The following is a 16,683-nucleotide window of genomic DNA, read 5'->3' as shown; positions in this document are numbered from 1 at the left end:
CTAGTTTCCGTTGAAAAAAAAAATTTATTTAATTTTTGGTTGTTTTCATTTAATACCAGGAAATCATCACTACAAATCCGTCCCTGCTGAAAATTCCACCCAGATATTTTCAATTTCGCCTAGAAATTTCTCTTACGCCTATTTTCATTTGAAAAAAAAGACTTGTCTTTCATTTAATTTTTGATCTTTTTCAAATCATGCCGGAAAACTCCTTCAACAGGAAATTTTTCATTGAAATCTCATCCTCCGAATGTAAAGTTTCTTCCACAGAAAATCCTCTGATGAAGAATTTCTCCCGCGAAAAATTTCCACATGGAGAAAATCTCCTGCGAAAAATTCCGCCACGAAGAATTGCTCCCACTGAAAATTTTCCCGCAGAAAATTTCCTCCGTGGGAACTCCGTTCCTCCCACAAAAAAATCTCCCAGGCAATTTTAACCTCTCTGAAAATTTACCCCGGATAATATCCCCGGAACATCTCTAGATGTTAAATTGAATCGGCAAAGAGAAAGTAAAATAAATTTGATATAAGAGTTCTGGCAAATCCTCCTGTGTAATATTTCTCCTTATAAGTTCATCTTCGGAAACTTCCCTGCCCATGGAAAATTCTCCCCGTGGAAAATACCCTTACGCAAAATTTCCCTCCCTAAAAACGTCTGTTTACTTCCAAATAACAGAAACTATATGTAAACAACAGACAAAATTCATAACTTATAGCCCTTCTCCCGGGGACCATGGGGGGATCATGGCAATTTCCTCGGAACATCTCTAGATCAAAAATTGAATCGGCAGAGAAACATTATGACGAATTTCGTATAGGAGTTATGACAAATTCTCCGGTGTAAAATTCCCCCTTGTTAGTTCAGCCCCGGAAACTTCCCTGCACATGGGAAATTCTACCTGTGGTAAATCCCCCCACAGAAAAGTCCCCCTCCCCTAAAAAGGCCTGTTTACTTACAAATAAAAATACTATAAGTAAACAATAGGCAAATTCAGAACTTAAAGCCCTTTCCTCAGGTTGCGGGGAGTCAGGTTATCTCCGGAGGAACACTTTTTCGATCTTTCAACTATGGTGAACAAAATGAATATCTCAAAATTGGGATCGAGTGTTTTCAAGGGAAAAGGGCGAGGGAGGGGGGCTATTGGTTCTCCAATATCTCGGGTCACTTAAAAAGGGAACTAGAACTGTTATTTTCTTTCGAACGAGCACTTTACCAACATTCTTGGGCCTTTGAATTGATGCGATCACGCTGGCAAAAGAAAGAGGAATAAATAAACATGCATCCGTGATTTTTATTCTGACAAAAAGTACAAAATTCTACATTTACGCTGACGGGAGGTTAAAATCTTTACAAGTAGGGTTCCATGATATGCTGAATCTGATGGTACGCTTTTCTTTAAGATTCTTTGACTTTTTGGGGGGTTTCTCCCCTTTCCCAAAATCACACAAATTTTCTCAGGCTCGTATCTTTTGATGGGAACAATAAACTGAATGAATCCTATATATTTGGATTCAGCATAGAAAGCCAATTCTCTTTTATATGAGCAAGGCCTATCAGCTTAGAAGGCATTAATACAGCCAAGGCCTTTTGGAGGTTCTCAGCAACATTTGGAAATCCTCCTGACTAAACGTATTTTGAGTTTGAGAACAGGCTGGAAATTCCAGGCAACGCTGGCCCATCTTTCTCTGGTTTACCTGGAAAAAGTAAATCAATACAATAAAAGGTTATTTCCACTCCCCCGTAATGAAACATACTGTCAGGGGCAGGGTAGTGCGAGCCGTATTTGTCGATAAGCCACCAAATTAAGATTAGAATATTCAAAGCCATAGTAATAACATTATTCAAGTATGGCTCTGAAGTGTGGGTGAAGTATGATATGCTAAGGGACATATCACCTTGCCTTACACTTAATTCCTTTTAGAGCTTTAGAGTTCGCCAGACCTAAAGTGCTCTTGTTTTGCTGACTCCCAGGTAGACCTCCATTGCCTTTTCTCCTACTCCTAGTCGAGATTGTATTAAATAAACTGGATGGACGTGACCCTGAGAGTTAAGCTCTTCATCTCAAGTGGTTTGGGACTCTTCTTGAGAAATAGAGTTGATGTGTTTTTGTTCGGGAGTTAAGCTTCGGCATCTTCTTGGAATGTCCTCTTGTCTAATAATAGATTGTGCTATGACTGTCACTGAAGATGGCACAGTTTTCTTCTCAAATTTTGTAAGCTAGCACCATGTTGCTTCGCATGCATCTGTAGACCATGAGGTAGCTTTGATTGTTTGGGGCGGTTCCATGTGAATTTGTCTTTTGGCTTCTCACATGCTTAGTTTCTCGCCTCTGAACGTTTTGGTGAATCTTACGTCTTTCCTGGTAGAAGGGCCAGTAAGGCACATGCCAAAATCAAAATGGGGTCCGACAAGAGCTTTCTTTAATTTTATAAATATTTTTGCCTTTTGGCTATTGATGGTCCATTTTATCAGACCCTGGCTTACATCTACACTAGAAACTACCTGATCAGCATGCCTGTGGAAATTCAAGTAATTGATGATTTTTTCAATGCCCCTTTCTTCTTCTCTGCTTACTAAATTCCCCCTTGTTTAAGTGATGATATTGTAAAACAAACGGGTAGTCATTGATTGTTGGGTCCAAGGTAAAATGTAAAGCATTTGATTTAATGAATTGCAGGTGCCAGTCTTGAGCACAAAACAGTAGCCTGTCGTTGTTACGTTGGATGTTCTGTGGGTTCGCAATACCAAAACCTTAGCATCATAAGTGAAAAAATGCATATTATTATCCGTATACTTGAAAATATTGTTGATGTAGACCAGGACAAGGGTTGGACTTAGTACTGCTCCCTTCAGTACCCCACTTAATAATGTTGCTTCATATGAAGAGATTGGCTGGTTTCCCGTCTCGAAAGAGCAGCCTTTCTGCTTAGTGAGGAAGTTAATTAGCCAGTCTATCATAGCTGGATTAAACCCCCATCAGATAGTTTGGAGTGTAATCACCAGTGGAGTAGTTTGATGGAGGCCTTATCTTGATCCAGCAACAGTAATTCAACTAGGTCAACTAATCTCCAATCTACTGGTAACTCTCTAGAAGCATAATATTTTATCGTGTAATTTTGCTCATGTATCGGTTACAGTGGAGGATAGGCTTACGATCCAACATTTTTAGGAGGACACTGAAAACACCCCACAAACCCCACTCCCTCCTCCCTCCGTTCTGGTACTGTTTTAGCTCCAGGTGCCTCCCCCTTCTATTTCCAATCCCAGCTGGTTCATTCTCCTCCCTTTACTCCGCCCCCGTAGGCCCTGTTTTACCCACCATCTGGAATGAACGGATCCGAGCTCACCCCCTCCCCCCAGTAACTATCTAGGAACTGTTGTTTAGAGCAGGCGATGTGCTTTGTTTGCATAATGGATCATGCGGTTGTGATCTGGGAAACCCACTTCACTGTTCTTCTCTTCAAATTTTCTCAAACTGCCAGAAGCCTAATAACACCAGCCTCACAAAAAGGACAAAGATTAAAGAATACCTTTCATCTGATTTTCACTACTAAAGTTTTTCTACGCTAACCCTGAAAGTCTCAAACCCGATAAGGTAGTTGAAGTAGAAACCCTAGCACGCATCCTTAAGTCAACTGTACTGATGGTAACAGAAGTCCACCGCCAAAACATTGATCTTCTAAATATCAATGGTTTTAATAAATATTTTAAGCTTAGACCAGACGATCATCCCCTGGGAAATAGAGGCAGTGGCGTAGGAAGTTTGCCAAGCAGAAAACTGTACGGGTTGGGTTTTCGAGTGGGGAGCTTTGGGTGAGGAGCTATTTAGTTTCATACTTGTAAAAAGGTTAAGAACACTTATGTTGCAGTCTTAGCCTTGCCTCTTTAATTAGGATCTTTGGGGAAAAAACTTGTAAAATTGAGGGGTGGGGAGCTCTAAGCAGGGAGCTGTGTGTTGGCAATTTTTGGGATGGTGAGCTGTGCATAAATTATTGACTCAATTAGTCGGGTCTTTGGAACATTTTCGAGTGCACCTATTTGTAAACATAAAATAAAGGTATTCACTCATATAAATATAAATTTTCAACAATTCCTTGTTGTATCTAGTATGGTACTATAAATAATCTCCATCACACCTTCAATTTTTTTATAATAATAAGTATTATTTTAGGGTTACCATGTTTATTTTCCTAAAACCGTCTATCTATTTCTACTATTAATTGTTTTTATACAATTACATTTTTTTTTTTCTAGGAAAATCTATGGTTTGACATTGGAATGCTTTTTGTGCTAATTGCTGCCTTTAGGTTAGTTGCGTTTCTCGCACTGCTTGGAAAAACTTACAGAAAAGGATAACTGTTCCTCTATTTTATACCTATTTTGTATTTATATTACTAAATAATGTTTTACTTAAAGTGTTTATCTTTGTATAAACTTAGCCAAGATCAATTATCTTCAGCAGCAGCAGCAGCAGCAGGATTTCGGACCTTTCTTGACAGTAGATGTCACTTAGGTCCCCATTCAATGGTTTCTCAAAATATCACATTAGAAAGTTGAAAAAGTAAGTAAGGGGTAAATTGTCACTATAATTTTACACTGCACTTATATTCAAGATGCACCAAATTTAAGTAGCAAACTGGACTATATCTTCTTATCTGCTCCTATGTCTTGTAAAAACTGCACTACAAGTCGACAAATTTGCATATTAATTTTGTCATCAGCCATGCCTCCCAAAAGTAGATCTAAATTGGGGCACATAGAATTCTCTGCAAATAACTTTGCTAAATATTGTCTCTGATGTTGGTAATTATCACAATCTAGTAGAACATGCATAATTGTCTCTTCATTGTTGCAATGTTTGCAAGGTTCGTCTTCTCCTAAGAATCTTGCACGATAGGATTGAACCCCTGCATGTTGAGATCTTAGGCGAAAGATGATAACCCCTTCATTTCTTGTTAGTTTCTCATATATTTTTAGTTCGTGGCTTCTTGTGGTTTTGCAAGTGACAAAGTAATTACCTGACAAGTTCCTATTTTCTTCAAAAGAGAACTTATCTAGGCTCCGTATCACTTTTTCAATCCTCTTAACTTCCTTAGGGGAGTCACACTTACTAAAGGGGCCTGCCATTTTGGTGGTCTGCTTTGCAGCTCTGTCTGCTGTTTCATTACCGTCAATCCCAACATGAGCTGGCACCTATTGTAGAATAAATTTATGGTTTTTTACATGCGGATGTAAACGCAGAATAACAGGCAGTTACTTCCCTAAATGACATCCTGTCTCTAATTACATTGTTGATGGCATCTATGGAGGCTTTAGAATCTGAACATATAACAATATTAGGATAGCTCTGCAGATTGGTTCCTATATATTCAAAAGCCTTCTTTACAGCAATAATTTCTGTTTGGAATACTGATGTTTCACTTGGTAACTTGAATTGGTTTGTAATTTGCAGCTGTGGGATTACAAATGCAGCCCCAACTGGTGTGTCTTGTCCAGTTTTTGATCCATCTGTATGTATATTTAGGAAGTCATGGTAGAAAATTGCCATGTGTAACTTAAAGCAGATTGCAAGATTATACTGAAACATTTCACCAATATTATTTACACACTCAAAATGGCTTTGTTCCCAAGGCGGTAATGGCGGGTTATCTGGGACCTTTAGCATATCAGTTATTTTTAAACTGTGGTCAAATTGAGAGCACAGTTGAATAGCTCGTTCAAAGATATTTATTTGATTATGTTTATTTTGACTGTTGGCTGTGACAAAGGCGCCTGGTTTTACTATTCTTGATTTTACTGGGTGTCTTTTCTCAGCAGTCCACAGTTTCTTGATATATTTCAATACGGCAGTACTTCTTCTTGTTGCCAAATCCTCGAGGCCACTCTCTGATAACAGTAATGGTATTGGTGTGGTATTTCTTGCTCCAAAGGAAATCCTCAGAGCTGAATTCTGTATGGTATCGAGTCTTTTAAGGGTTGATTGTGGAGCTGATTGGTATATTGTTGCAGCATATTCAAGCTTTGGTCTAATGTATTTTTTGAAAAACTCTATCTGGAATTTGGCTCTGCTGCCCCAAGAGATCCTTGTTAGTGATTTCATGACATTTAGTCTTCTGATACATGCTGCTTTAGTGTAATCTATGTGGGGATTCCAATTTAGATTCCTATCAATAATACAGCCTAGAAACTTCATTTGATTAACATATTCAATTTTTCTGCCACCTAAAGTTAATGTTAGAGCAATGATGGAAGTTTTTATGGTTATAAGCATTCCATTGGTTTTATGCAAGGGGAAGTTGATGTCAACACTGGCTGGCCAATTCTCTACTTGTTGCAATACAGCCTTTATGTTTTTTGTGACTTCACTGATGTTTCTTCCTGTAACCCAGAAAACTTTATCATCTATAGATATGCTTGCTCTGGATGTTCCATCATTAAGTGGTATATACTAAACTTCGATATTATAGAAATCAGTTCCCAATGCAGATCCCTATGGTACACCCCTATTTACTTTCAAGGTGTCAGTAGAGATGGTGCTGCCTACTTTAATACAGATTTCATGGTCTTCAAGGTAACTTTTCACAAATTTTAATAGTTTTCCACGTATACTACTTTCAATAATGCCATTAAAATTTGTCTATGCGTCAAGGAGTCAAAGGCACTCTCTAACATCCAGGAACACGGCAATCATAATGAGCTGATTCTGAATCGCGTATGTGGCATCACGTTGAAAACATACCAGGTTGTCAATGGTGCTTCTATTCTTCCTAAAACCAAACTGAACATCTTTGAGGAATTTTCTTTTTTCAATTTCCCAGTTCAACCTCCTTTTTACAAGCCTTTCATACACTTTGCCTAAAACAGGCAAGAGTGTAATAAAGCGATGGTTTTCAATCATTGAGCAGTCTTTATTAGCTTTAGGAATCATTATTGATGTTGCTGATTTCCAGATTTTTGGGAAATAACCAGTATCCCATGCCTGATTAATTAAGTCAAGGAGGCATGATATCCACACGTCACTTAGATTGGAAACAAATTGAGGGAAAACCACGTCTGATCCAGGAGCAGTTTTTGGAAGGTTGGATGTAACATTTTGTATTTCTGCTAAAGTAAATGGCTTATTGTATGGCTCATGTATTTCTCTTTTGGAAATTCTGTTGATCTTGGAGGTTTGGCGAATGACAGCAGTTATATCTTTATCAGTTTTACCTACTGTTCTGCTGAGCAGCTCTAAACTTGCCTTAGCCTTTTCTGCTTCAGTGAGAAGAGGATTGCTATTGTATATCATAGGTGGGTTATTGGTTTTTGGATAGGGTTTGTTTGTTCATCATGTGTCTAAGGAATGAATAAACTTTGTTTGCTGGAGTCTTGAAATCAAGATGCTCCATAAATTCTCTGATATTTTTGTTTTTTGCTGCTGAAACTGATTTTTTAAATTTTGCGTATGATTTTTTCAATTCAATAAGATTGGGTAAGGTAGTTGCAGCACTGTATATTCTGGCTTTTTTCTTATAATTCTTTTTTTACTCTTCACACTCTCTATTCCACCAAATGCTGCTTTTTACCTTCTTATCAACCGTTCCAATAAAAAACATAGACATCTTTGCAGCGTCTAATAATTTATCCTGACATAGGAGAATTCTAGTATCAATAGACGTAACTGTGGTCAAAATGTTTTTAATATGAACTTGATTCAGATTATCTTTAAAAAATGACAAATTAGCCCTTTTTATCTGAAACCTGTATCCATTGCCATGATTTGTTGAAGGTGATCTGCAATCAGATTGTCTATTTGACTATTGCTAAATGGATAGGAGAATGGTCGCTAAACAGTAATGTTTGAGGTGGGATACAAATGGATATAATGCTTGCCATACTTGGGCTGGCCATAATCAGGTCAATTGTAATTTCAACTTGGGATAGAGGATCACGTCTGGTGGGGAGCCCTTTGGGTGTTATGAGGCAGATGTTTATTTCCAGCAGCAACTTTTCCAAGCTTCTTCCAGATGGATTAACTAAGTCACACTTGCACCATACTTTACTACGGGCATTAAAGTCACCCAATATAATCAGATCCTCATTGCTTGGTACTAGATTGTATAGATTTTTTATTAAATCACCAACAATGGGATAGTTCCCATTGGAATTGTAGACATTGAATAAATTTAAAAACCTGCCATCATCTAGTGTTATTTTACAGTCAACAAGTTCCATGCTCCATTGACAGTTTTCTTCTATATCAACCTCAATACTAGTAAAGTAAATGTTATTTTGTAAGCAAATTATAACTCCTCCTTTGGTTCCATTAGTTCTATCTCTCCTGATAACGTTATAGTTTCTAAAATTCATTCTTATATGTGGTTGCAGCCAAGTTTCCTGGATACAGATCATATCTATAGTGTTTTCCTAGCAGGGGTCAAGAATAATATCCTTTTTTTCTTTTCTTATAGATTGAGCATTCCAAGACATTATTTTAAGGACCATGATGCATATCTAATGTAGCATTATTAAGCAGAAAAACACTCGAAATCTTTTGTTGATTAAGAGAGCCTAAATTTAATTCTTCTACCAACTTACAGAGCTTTTCAATACGAACTGGTAGGCTTAGGCTTGATAAATTCATAAGATCTGGGCTGCATAATAGGCTAATTACTAACTTTTCAGCTCCGTCTGTTTTGGATGATTTTACAAATCTGTCAGTTATTTGGCTTTCTGGGGTCTGATTGATCTAATTGTGATGTAGCCTCCTCTTGTTTAGCACATCAGCATAGCTTTTATAAGCTACCTGTGCCATATGGAACCCAATTTGATATTTTTCAGCTACATGGAGGATTCCTTGGTTTTGCTGCCTTACTGGGCACCAATTGGATTTTGATGAGTGACTTCCATTACAATTGGCACACATGTATGCTTTTGGTCTGATTTCAGGGTCTATTGTTTTAAGTGGGCACTGGTTTGACAGGTGTTTCTCTGAGCACCTCAAACATATTGACTCTTTAGTTCTACATTCTTTATGAGTGTGTCCATATTTCTGGCCCTTGCGACACTGGAGGACTCCGCGATAGTATTGGTATACCTCCTTTTTTCTTCCAAAGCACCAGATATTTGGTGGTAGGGTCCTACCCTCAAAAATAATTAATACTGCAAGGCTATTTTCAAGTTTTTTAGATTCCTTATTGTATCTTTTCTGTCTTATAGCATCTTTCACAGTTGTTGGGGTTTGTAAGCTCTCTTTGATTTCCTCTATGGATAAGTTAAGAGCGATACCTTTAATTATTCCTCTTACTATAGGTTGAATTCTTTTTGTCTTTATGGTGATGTTGCAGAGTGTGCTGGTAGATAAAATCTTTTCAGCCTCATCTTCACTTTGTAGATATAAAAGCATGTTCCTTCTTTCTTTCTTAACTTCAAGCTCAAATTTGGAATTCTTCAATATTGTTTGGATTGATTTTGCAATTTCATAATCAGGAGGGAAGTTTTTTCCACTTTCCTCTATGATAATTTCTAATAACACTTTATAATGTTCTTGTTCTGGGATGATGCTCTGTGTATCTTTGTTGATGTAATTTGCTTCAGGTGTTGCAGATTTCCTTTGCTTACACTTTGCAGCTGGACCGATTTCACTTTCGGTGGAACAGGTCTTTCCTTTTTGTGCAAATGTTAGGATTCTGCCCTAGTCATGATAAAACTAATCTATTTTCATGCACAATAATTCCTTATATTTCCAATGGATTTCCAGCTATTCTGTGCTCTTCATCACTGTCATAAGAGGGTAAAGCTGGATAGCACTCTTCATTGAGCACAGAATATTTGTTTGTTGTTGGGATGGTGTAGTTAGGATAAGTGGGAGGTAAAACATAACTATGAGGGACAGAGCTAGGGATATGACTCGTAGTTACACATGTTTGAGTTGAGCTCCTTTGAATATCAGCTGGAGTAAAAATTGTTACACTTTGTCCGTTGGGGAGGATACCAATTATAGGTTAAGTGTAAGGGGGGTGGAAATTTTGGGTGGGACCAGGTAAAACCTGGTCAGGTAGCTGAAACATTCAGCTAAAATCACAAATGTCAGTTTTTGTTTTAAATAGTCAAAAATTTTTTAAGAAAATCCAAACAATCACCAATACTCACAAGAAAATTGTAACTTGAAGAAAAAGATCTTTTATCCAACCGGTTTAATCTTTTCTTCCCTCATCAATTATCTTCAAATCTGGAAGCATGAATATTTTATACCTAATTACATTGTTGCCAATAAGGTAAACCACTATCCTTCGACAGAAACGAAGAGTACGAAATAAAACGTATATAAATAAATAAAAAACTAAAATAAGGATGATTTTCAACTAGTGAAAAAAAAATGAAAAGACAAAGCAAATATTCAGGCAAAGACTTCCCTTAAGCCGTCCCCAGCGCTCAAAAAGAATTTACGAATGTTTTAGAAGTTTTATTCAGGTTTCAGTTTTTTTGAATTTAGACCGAAATGGCAGTATCCTTTGAGAATAATAAAACTGAATCAAAAGTCGCAAAGATGTTTACTTTTGGAAATAGTTAATTTGGTTATTTCTTGTAGACTAGACTGTATTGTGATCTTTTTGTTGTTGTTGCTGAAAGTGTGGTGTATAAAACTACACTGTTCAAGGTCCATATTGTTTTCAGTGAAGCGCAAATGAACTGTCTTTTAAAGGTTCTGAAAGGACGGAAGTCCAATTTTTGTTTGTTGTATTTTTTTTTGTTTCTATTTTAACTTGTTTATTTATTATAATTTCCGTTTCACCAAAATCCCTACCGTACAAAGCGGATAGATAATATTTTCGCCATTTGTTGGCCCCATTTTAGGAAACCTAATTTTGTTTTTCTTCTTCTTCTTTCTTTTTTTTTCGTCTATATTGGAGGTCTCTTAGCCCGAAGACTGAAATATATAAGTTTTGAGCAAATCAGGAAAACAAGTTTTTGACCTCTTTTTTAGTTTAATTTGGTGAGAACTGTGTCCTGGAATAATTTTTGTTTATTAGGATCTTCTTGATCCAATTGATTCTAGTTGTAAATTGTAACTAATACTGGTTTTCTGCCTGTATTCATGCCTTTTAGCCCCCCCTCCCCCCCTCCCGATACAAACTGTTTCATCCTTTTGACCTAGAGCCCAATCTTATAAATTTTCTACCAAACAAGCATTCCAGAGTAAGCAAGCCCCTCTATCCATTATGAAACCTAAGTTTAAGCCATTAGCACTTTGCGTCATTTACGGTCCTTGGCCTCGAGGTTGTTGCGGTCTATCTATGTTTGGAGGTGTATCTATTAGACGTTTTAACTACTTTGAGCATATTGGCCATTTTATAATTGCGATCCGCCGTTTTTGGGGCTAGGGAGGGGCTGAGTAACCAAAAACGGAACGACAGCGGGGGGAGGAATATATAACTCATTTGACTCTTAAAAAGGGCACTAGAATTTTCGATTTCGAATTAAATGAGCCACCTCTAGGGTTTTTACGAACAAACCTTCCATATGAAATGGTCGGGGGGGGGGGAATTGTCATTTGCAGGAATATTGCTTTTAACCTAGGCAGCATTATAACGCAAAATTTTAATCAAATCGAAATTATTTTCTTTCTTTTCGATTGCAAAGTTCATGCAATAACCATATGTCTATTGAAGCTAAAATATCGATCTACATAAAAAATCTTTTCATGTATAGTAAAGACCGTGACACACCATTTGAGACGCCACAGAGTCGGCTCACTACTATCACTGAAGCCGGTAGATTACAGGATTTGTCCTATCGCTAGCGAGTGCAATTTACGGTAATCATTTCAGTAAGTCATAACATTCTACCTTTGTGGTGACACACCGGCACGTCTGAACATTTTGTGTCGTGAATTTCCGATATTTTTTTTGCACCACCGCTGATGTCCAGCATGGTTTTGGAAACCTTAACCCCAATACTGTCTACGTAACGATGGTAAACTCTCTTCCTTTGGCTAGCCAAATTTAAAAATACTCGTAATTTCAAATGAACCAAAACTCCAATTCATTCCTGACTATCGATGCTGTTTTAAAGAGTTTTCTGCTTTCGTTTTCAAAATACAGCATGAACCTGTGTTGCCACTTATACAACATTTTGTGATATAATACCGCAATTTGGAGAGAAATGCCCCACTTTTTTCTGATTGTACTGCCTATCGGAATTATACCGCGAAATGACTTTGATCAGTGTATTTATACCGAGAAATAACTTTTCTCACTGAATTTATGCCAAGTAATGTCACCGTACGGTAAAAATGACAAATTTTTGCTCTCTACTTCTAATGACATATGGCTGGATAGATTATTGCGGTACTCGCGAAAATTCCAACTAGTAATTAACGTGCTTCCAAGAGCAAATATTTTACATATCAGTCAGGTGCCTGAATGAAAGTAATTTTCATCCATTAATATGGCAAAGGTGTACAGACACTGCAAAGCAGAGTGAATACTATACTAGAATTGAGTAAATAAGTAGTCCCTGGCTGTCCTATCTTTCTTCTTTTGGGCATTACCTTTCCACTTTTACAGCCCAATAGTATACATATAGTAAACAGTATACAGTAAACAGTATACAGTAAAAGAAGTTCATGTAAGTATGTGTGAAATTCAGAGTGCAGAACAATGGTTAAGAAATGAAAATACTATTTCATTTAGAACTTAATACTGTATTCAAACATAGGCTAACATTCATTCCAAAAATTTAGAAATTTATCTATTTTTTTATTTTTACTTGGTTTCTTATGGCATATCATTCCTTCAAATCAAATGTAAATGCAAAGTTGCTGTTCAGAGGAAGCAAGTTATAAGCCACCTATTCCTTCTTGTAGCCTAGGCTGTTTCATGGTTCCGTTGGGCAGCCTATCTGTAACGTTTACTGTCAGGGGTTAATGAAAAAACAAGGATTGCTTCGTCTTCTTAGACTCTGCCACTTTTTCCACTTTTTCTGCCACTTGTTCATCACTTTTTCCAAAAACGAAAAGGAGACCACTATTGAAACAAGGCTTGTCTCATTTCTTGTTGAACATCATATATCCTATTCGGTAACTGTCAACTTGTTGAAGTTCGTGAAAGGTAAGCCTTGGCCGAATTTGCTGAGCCATGCTAGTTTGATTAGGATAAAAGCAACCAACATTGCTAACAGGCTCTGGCATTTCATTTTATGAAAATCTTCTTGTCAACCTAAAAACTAACCTTTTCTTAGTGGATATTGACTAGACAATAGATCAGTCTGTAGCCAAACAACTCTGTTTGTGTCAGTTTCTGTAATTTCATAATGGAGTTGGTTGAAGGGACGGGCTATGTCAAGAAGACGGGCGTTCCCATACAGAACTAGATTGGAGATGGCACCACTAATGGAAATAAATCACTTAGTCAAGAGGTTTGTTGAAGAAAAATAACCATGGGCTACAGTTGTGAAATTTATCTATCATTAATATGCCCTGTTTGCAAGTCATAATTATAAATAAAAAATCTAAGAGTCTGGAATATTTATGCAAAAATTTTTGCAATCACTTTTAACACAGTGCAAAATGAGAAGATGCATATAGGAATAAATATATCTGAGTCTTCACTCAGGTGGAACAACACATTATTCCTTGTTTTGGCTTCCACCTGTTGGCTTTCATTTAAAAGCTCGACAAGTCGTATTCTCGAGTTGTGGGATACTCACACGTTGTGTTAGGACTCTTGTTATTAAAGATCCCTCACATGTGAACATCAAATCATTTCTAGATCGTTTTCGCTTCTCTGAAAAGATAAATGACTTCCTCTATTTTCTGACCCCTCTAGTTACGAGGTAAGAGTTCCTAGTCATCAGTATTTCTTTTAGTACTATACCTCTAGCATTTGGAATAAAGAAAAGATGGACCAGGAATGGCAGTTCCTATCGAGTGTAACTTTATCTGAAGGTTTGATTCTTAAAAATTTAGACGACTATGACATAGTAGTGTATTGGTGTCATATCCTTACACTAAAATCTGCAACTGGAAAAGTAATGTTTCTAAACGTTTCTAAATTGATACAATACTTTTTTCATTGCCAATATCAAATGTCATTGCTGAGCGCCTTTTTTTGTTTTTTAGAGGAAGTCAAAACTGATATGCAGAATCATCTTAGTTCAATAATTCGTCAGCAAAATCATCTTAGTTCATTAAAACATCAGCAGATTAATTTGCTAACTCTTTCGTTGAAATTAAAAGCGGAGTGTAGTCTGAACCGTCAGCAAAAAGGTAGGTCAAGCCATGACAGGGGAGGGGGCTAGAACTGACTTTTGTTAAGCGTGTACTTGAAGTGAACGGTAAAGTAGCCTCAAGTGACAGCACTGCTGTGAATCAAAATGTTTTGTATAGTGCGGCCAATGTAGGTCTTAACGAGCATGACCACGCTATCTGATACCAAGTGACCCATCTCTGCCTGTATGAATGATTCCTTTTTACGTTTTAGTATCTTTAATAAAATAATTGTCATTAAAATCTAGTCCTAACCAAAGTAACGCTCTTTTACTAGCCATTTCGTTTTCTATTTTTCCATCTATTTTTTTTAGACAATGCCACATCTCAGGGTCATTATACATTATTTCTCCCATAAAAGCTGCAAGAGCTACTTTTGGCATAAAAAATGTCCTTAAACAAACCACAAGCCCTGTAAGTGCACATGAAGCTGGATGCAATATTTTCGAGCCTAGTTCTCATGTCTCCAAATACCTTCATAATTTGGTTTCGATCAGTCATTTGAACTTGGGTTTGTCCCGGTTATGGAGTCGAGCTTCGGTACAGAAAGGGGGAGGGGGGTTGAAGAAATAAAGTTTCAAACTATTATGTCTTGAGCACTTATATAGATAAGGGTGTCACTACCCTCTTTGCTTTGGGGCGAGGGAAGGAATAAAAACATGCAGACAAATCAAAAACCGAACCTTGCCGGGGATTTTTTAAGCAAGTAAAGAATATGCTCTCTCGAAAAGTTGTAGAAAGGCATCACTACAAAATGTATTATTCTTTTCATTAATTTTTTGAAATATAATTTAAGGAAGTAAGTTGTGTAAAAACTGCTTCTGTAGCGCAAAGGGTCTAAAATTAAAAAAGGAAAAAAATAAAAATACCGTGTTTCGGTAGAAAGGATACCGCAAAAACACCGCTTTTTTCATCGACCGGTATTGCTTTTTTATGAGGCAAGTGGCAGCAATAGTATCTAATAGTGTTGGGCGATAATTTGATCAAACGATATATCGAAATATCGATATTTTTACTTTCGATATTCGATAATCGATATATCGATTTCGATATTTCTGATCAGTTTTTATTCAGATTAACTCTTGGCTTTGCAAAGTTAAAAAAAAGTTGGGTACTTATCTGTTAGCCACTACACACTCGAGAATCTGAATTTATAAAATCATACAACAACCGGTTTATTGCTGTTTGTATACGGAGACAATTACCTTCGATTCAGTGGAAAACTACATTGTAGCTATGTTTTAATAAATATTTAGTTGGTATTTTGGTTTATTTAGGTTAGGTTACTTATTGCATGCAGCCCCGCTATACTTAACCCCCCACCCCACCATCCCCCTAGTGTGCAAATATACAGTACAAATTATATATATGATTGATGATTTTGTATGAAGATTTTATTTACATATGAAAAAAAATGATTGATATCGAATCTACACGGGCCAAAATTAATCCTTCTCTCCTTTGGCGTTTTCTGCCCTCTAAAAGCGATGAGTCTTTATCCGCATCTGCTATCCCTCATTCTGAATGGTACGCATATTATAGATTCAATATATATTATTATATTATTATTATTATATCCTATCTATTTCCCAAGCATAGCGGTTGTTTCTACCCCGTACCTGTAGATCCAAATTCTCGAATGTGTACTGGCTGATAGAAAAGTACCAACAATTATAATAAAAGTGTATTTTGCACAATTTTTATAAACTTTGAATAATAGAAAATCAAGCAATAAAAACAAACTTCGATTACAAGAGTGAATATCATAGAAATCTAGACGTGAAATTACTCGGGCTCAGGGTAAAGAAATATGACCTACTGACTACCTTTGGCTATTCAAACTCAGCGACATGTCAATGTTTTTTCCCTGAGCATTTGTTCTACCTTTCAGTGATTAAATAAAAAAAAAAGAAAACAGGTTTTTTCAACTGAAAGTAAGGTTCAGCATTAAAACTTAAAACGAACAGAAATTATTCCGTATATGAGAATAGTGCCCTTTATACATGTTTTTTCTAGTATTTTTAAAAAAAAGCTCCCTAGTCTAATTGAGTATCCCTTGGGCTTCATAATTTGTTTTGAAACAATGTTAACTTTTCAAATTATTGGATCACTCCCCTCACATACAGAAGTATTTCCTTTTGTTTCAAGTTTCAATATGTCTCCCTAGTTTCAGTTGAAAAAAAAAAAATTATTTAATTTTTGTTTGTTTTAATTTAATACAAGGAAATCATCACTACAAATCCGTCCCTTCTGAAAATTCCCCCCAGATATTTTCTTGTGGACAATTTTGCCTAGAAATTTCTCTTACGCCTATTTTCATTTGAAAAAAAAGACTTGTCTTTCATTTAATTTTTGATCTTTTTCAAATCATGCCGGAAAACTCCTTCAACAGGAAATTTTTCATTGAAATCTCATCCTCCGAATGGAAAGTTTC

The 16,683-nt window shown here is 36.6% G+C and overlaps 1 protein-coding gene across 1 annotated transcript; it reads right to left on the bottom strand.

Annotated features, from left to right (window-relative positions):
• Nucleotides 1-5,210: 5,210 nt before the first annotated feature.
• LOC148956382 (uncharacterized) lies at nt 5,211-6,272 on the bottom strand. The gene has a single exon (XM_089090593.1). It carries the CDS (start codon nt 6,270-6,272, stop codon nt 5,211-5,213), a length of 1,062 nt encoding a protein of 353 aa, XP_088946719.1.
• Between the last annotated feature and the right edge of the window lie 10,411 nt (nt 6,273-16,683).

The sequence above is a fragment of the Artemia sp. Qi Xiang Cuo genome, chromosome 1 (genome assembly GCF_049724085.1).
Source record: "Artemia sp. Qi Xiang Cuo chromosome 1, ASM4972408v1, whole genome shotgun sequence".
NCBI lineage: Eukaryota > Metazoa > Arthropoda > Branchiopoda > Anostraca > Artemiidae > Artemia > Artemia sp. Qi Xiang Cuo.
Note: the sequence above shows the minus strand (reverse complement) of the source record. Positions and strands in the feature narration are given on the sequence as shown.

Excerpts from the sequence above, each read along its gene's own strand:
- LOC148956382 (XM_089090593.1), bottom strand. The coding sequence starts at position 6,272 with ATGCTTATAACCATAAAAACTTCCATCATTGCTCTAACATTAACTTTA.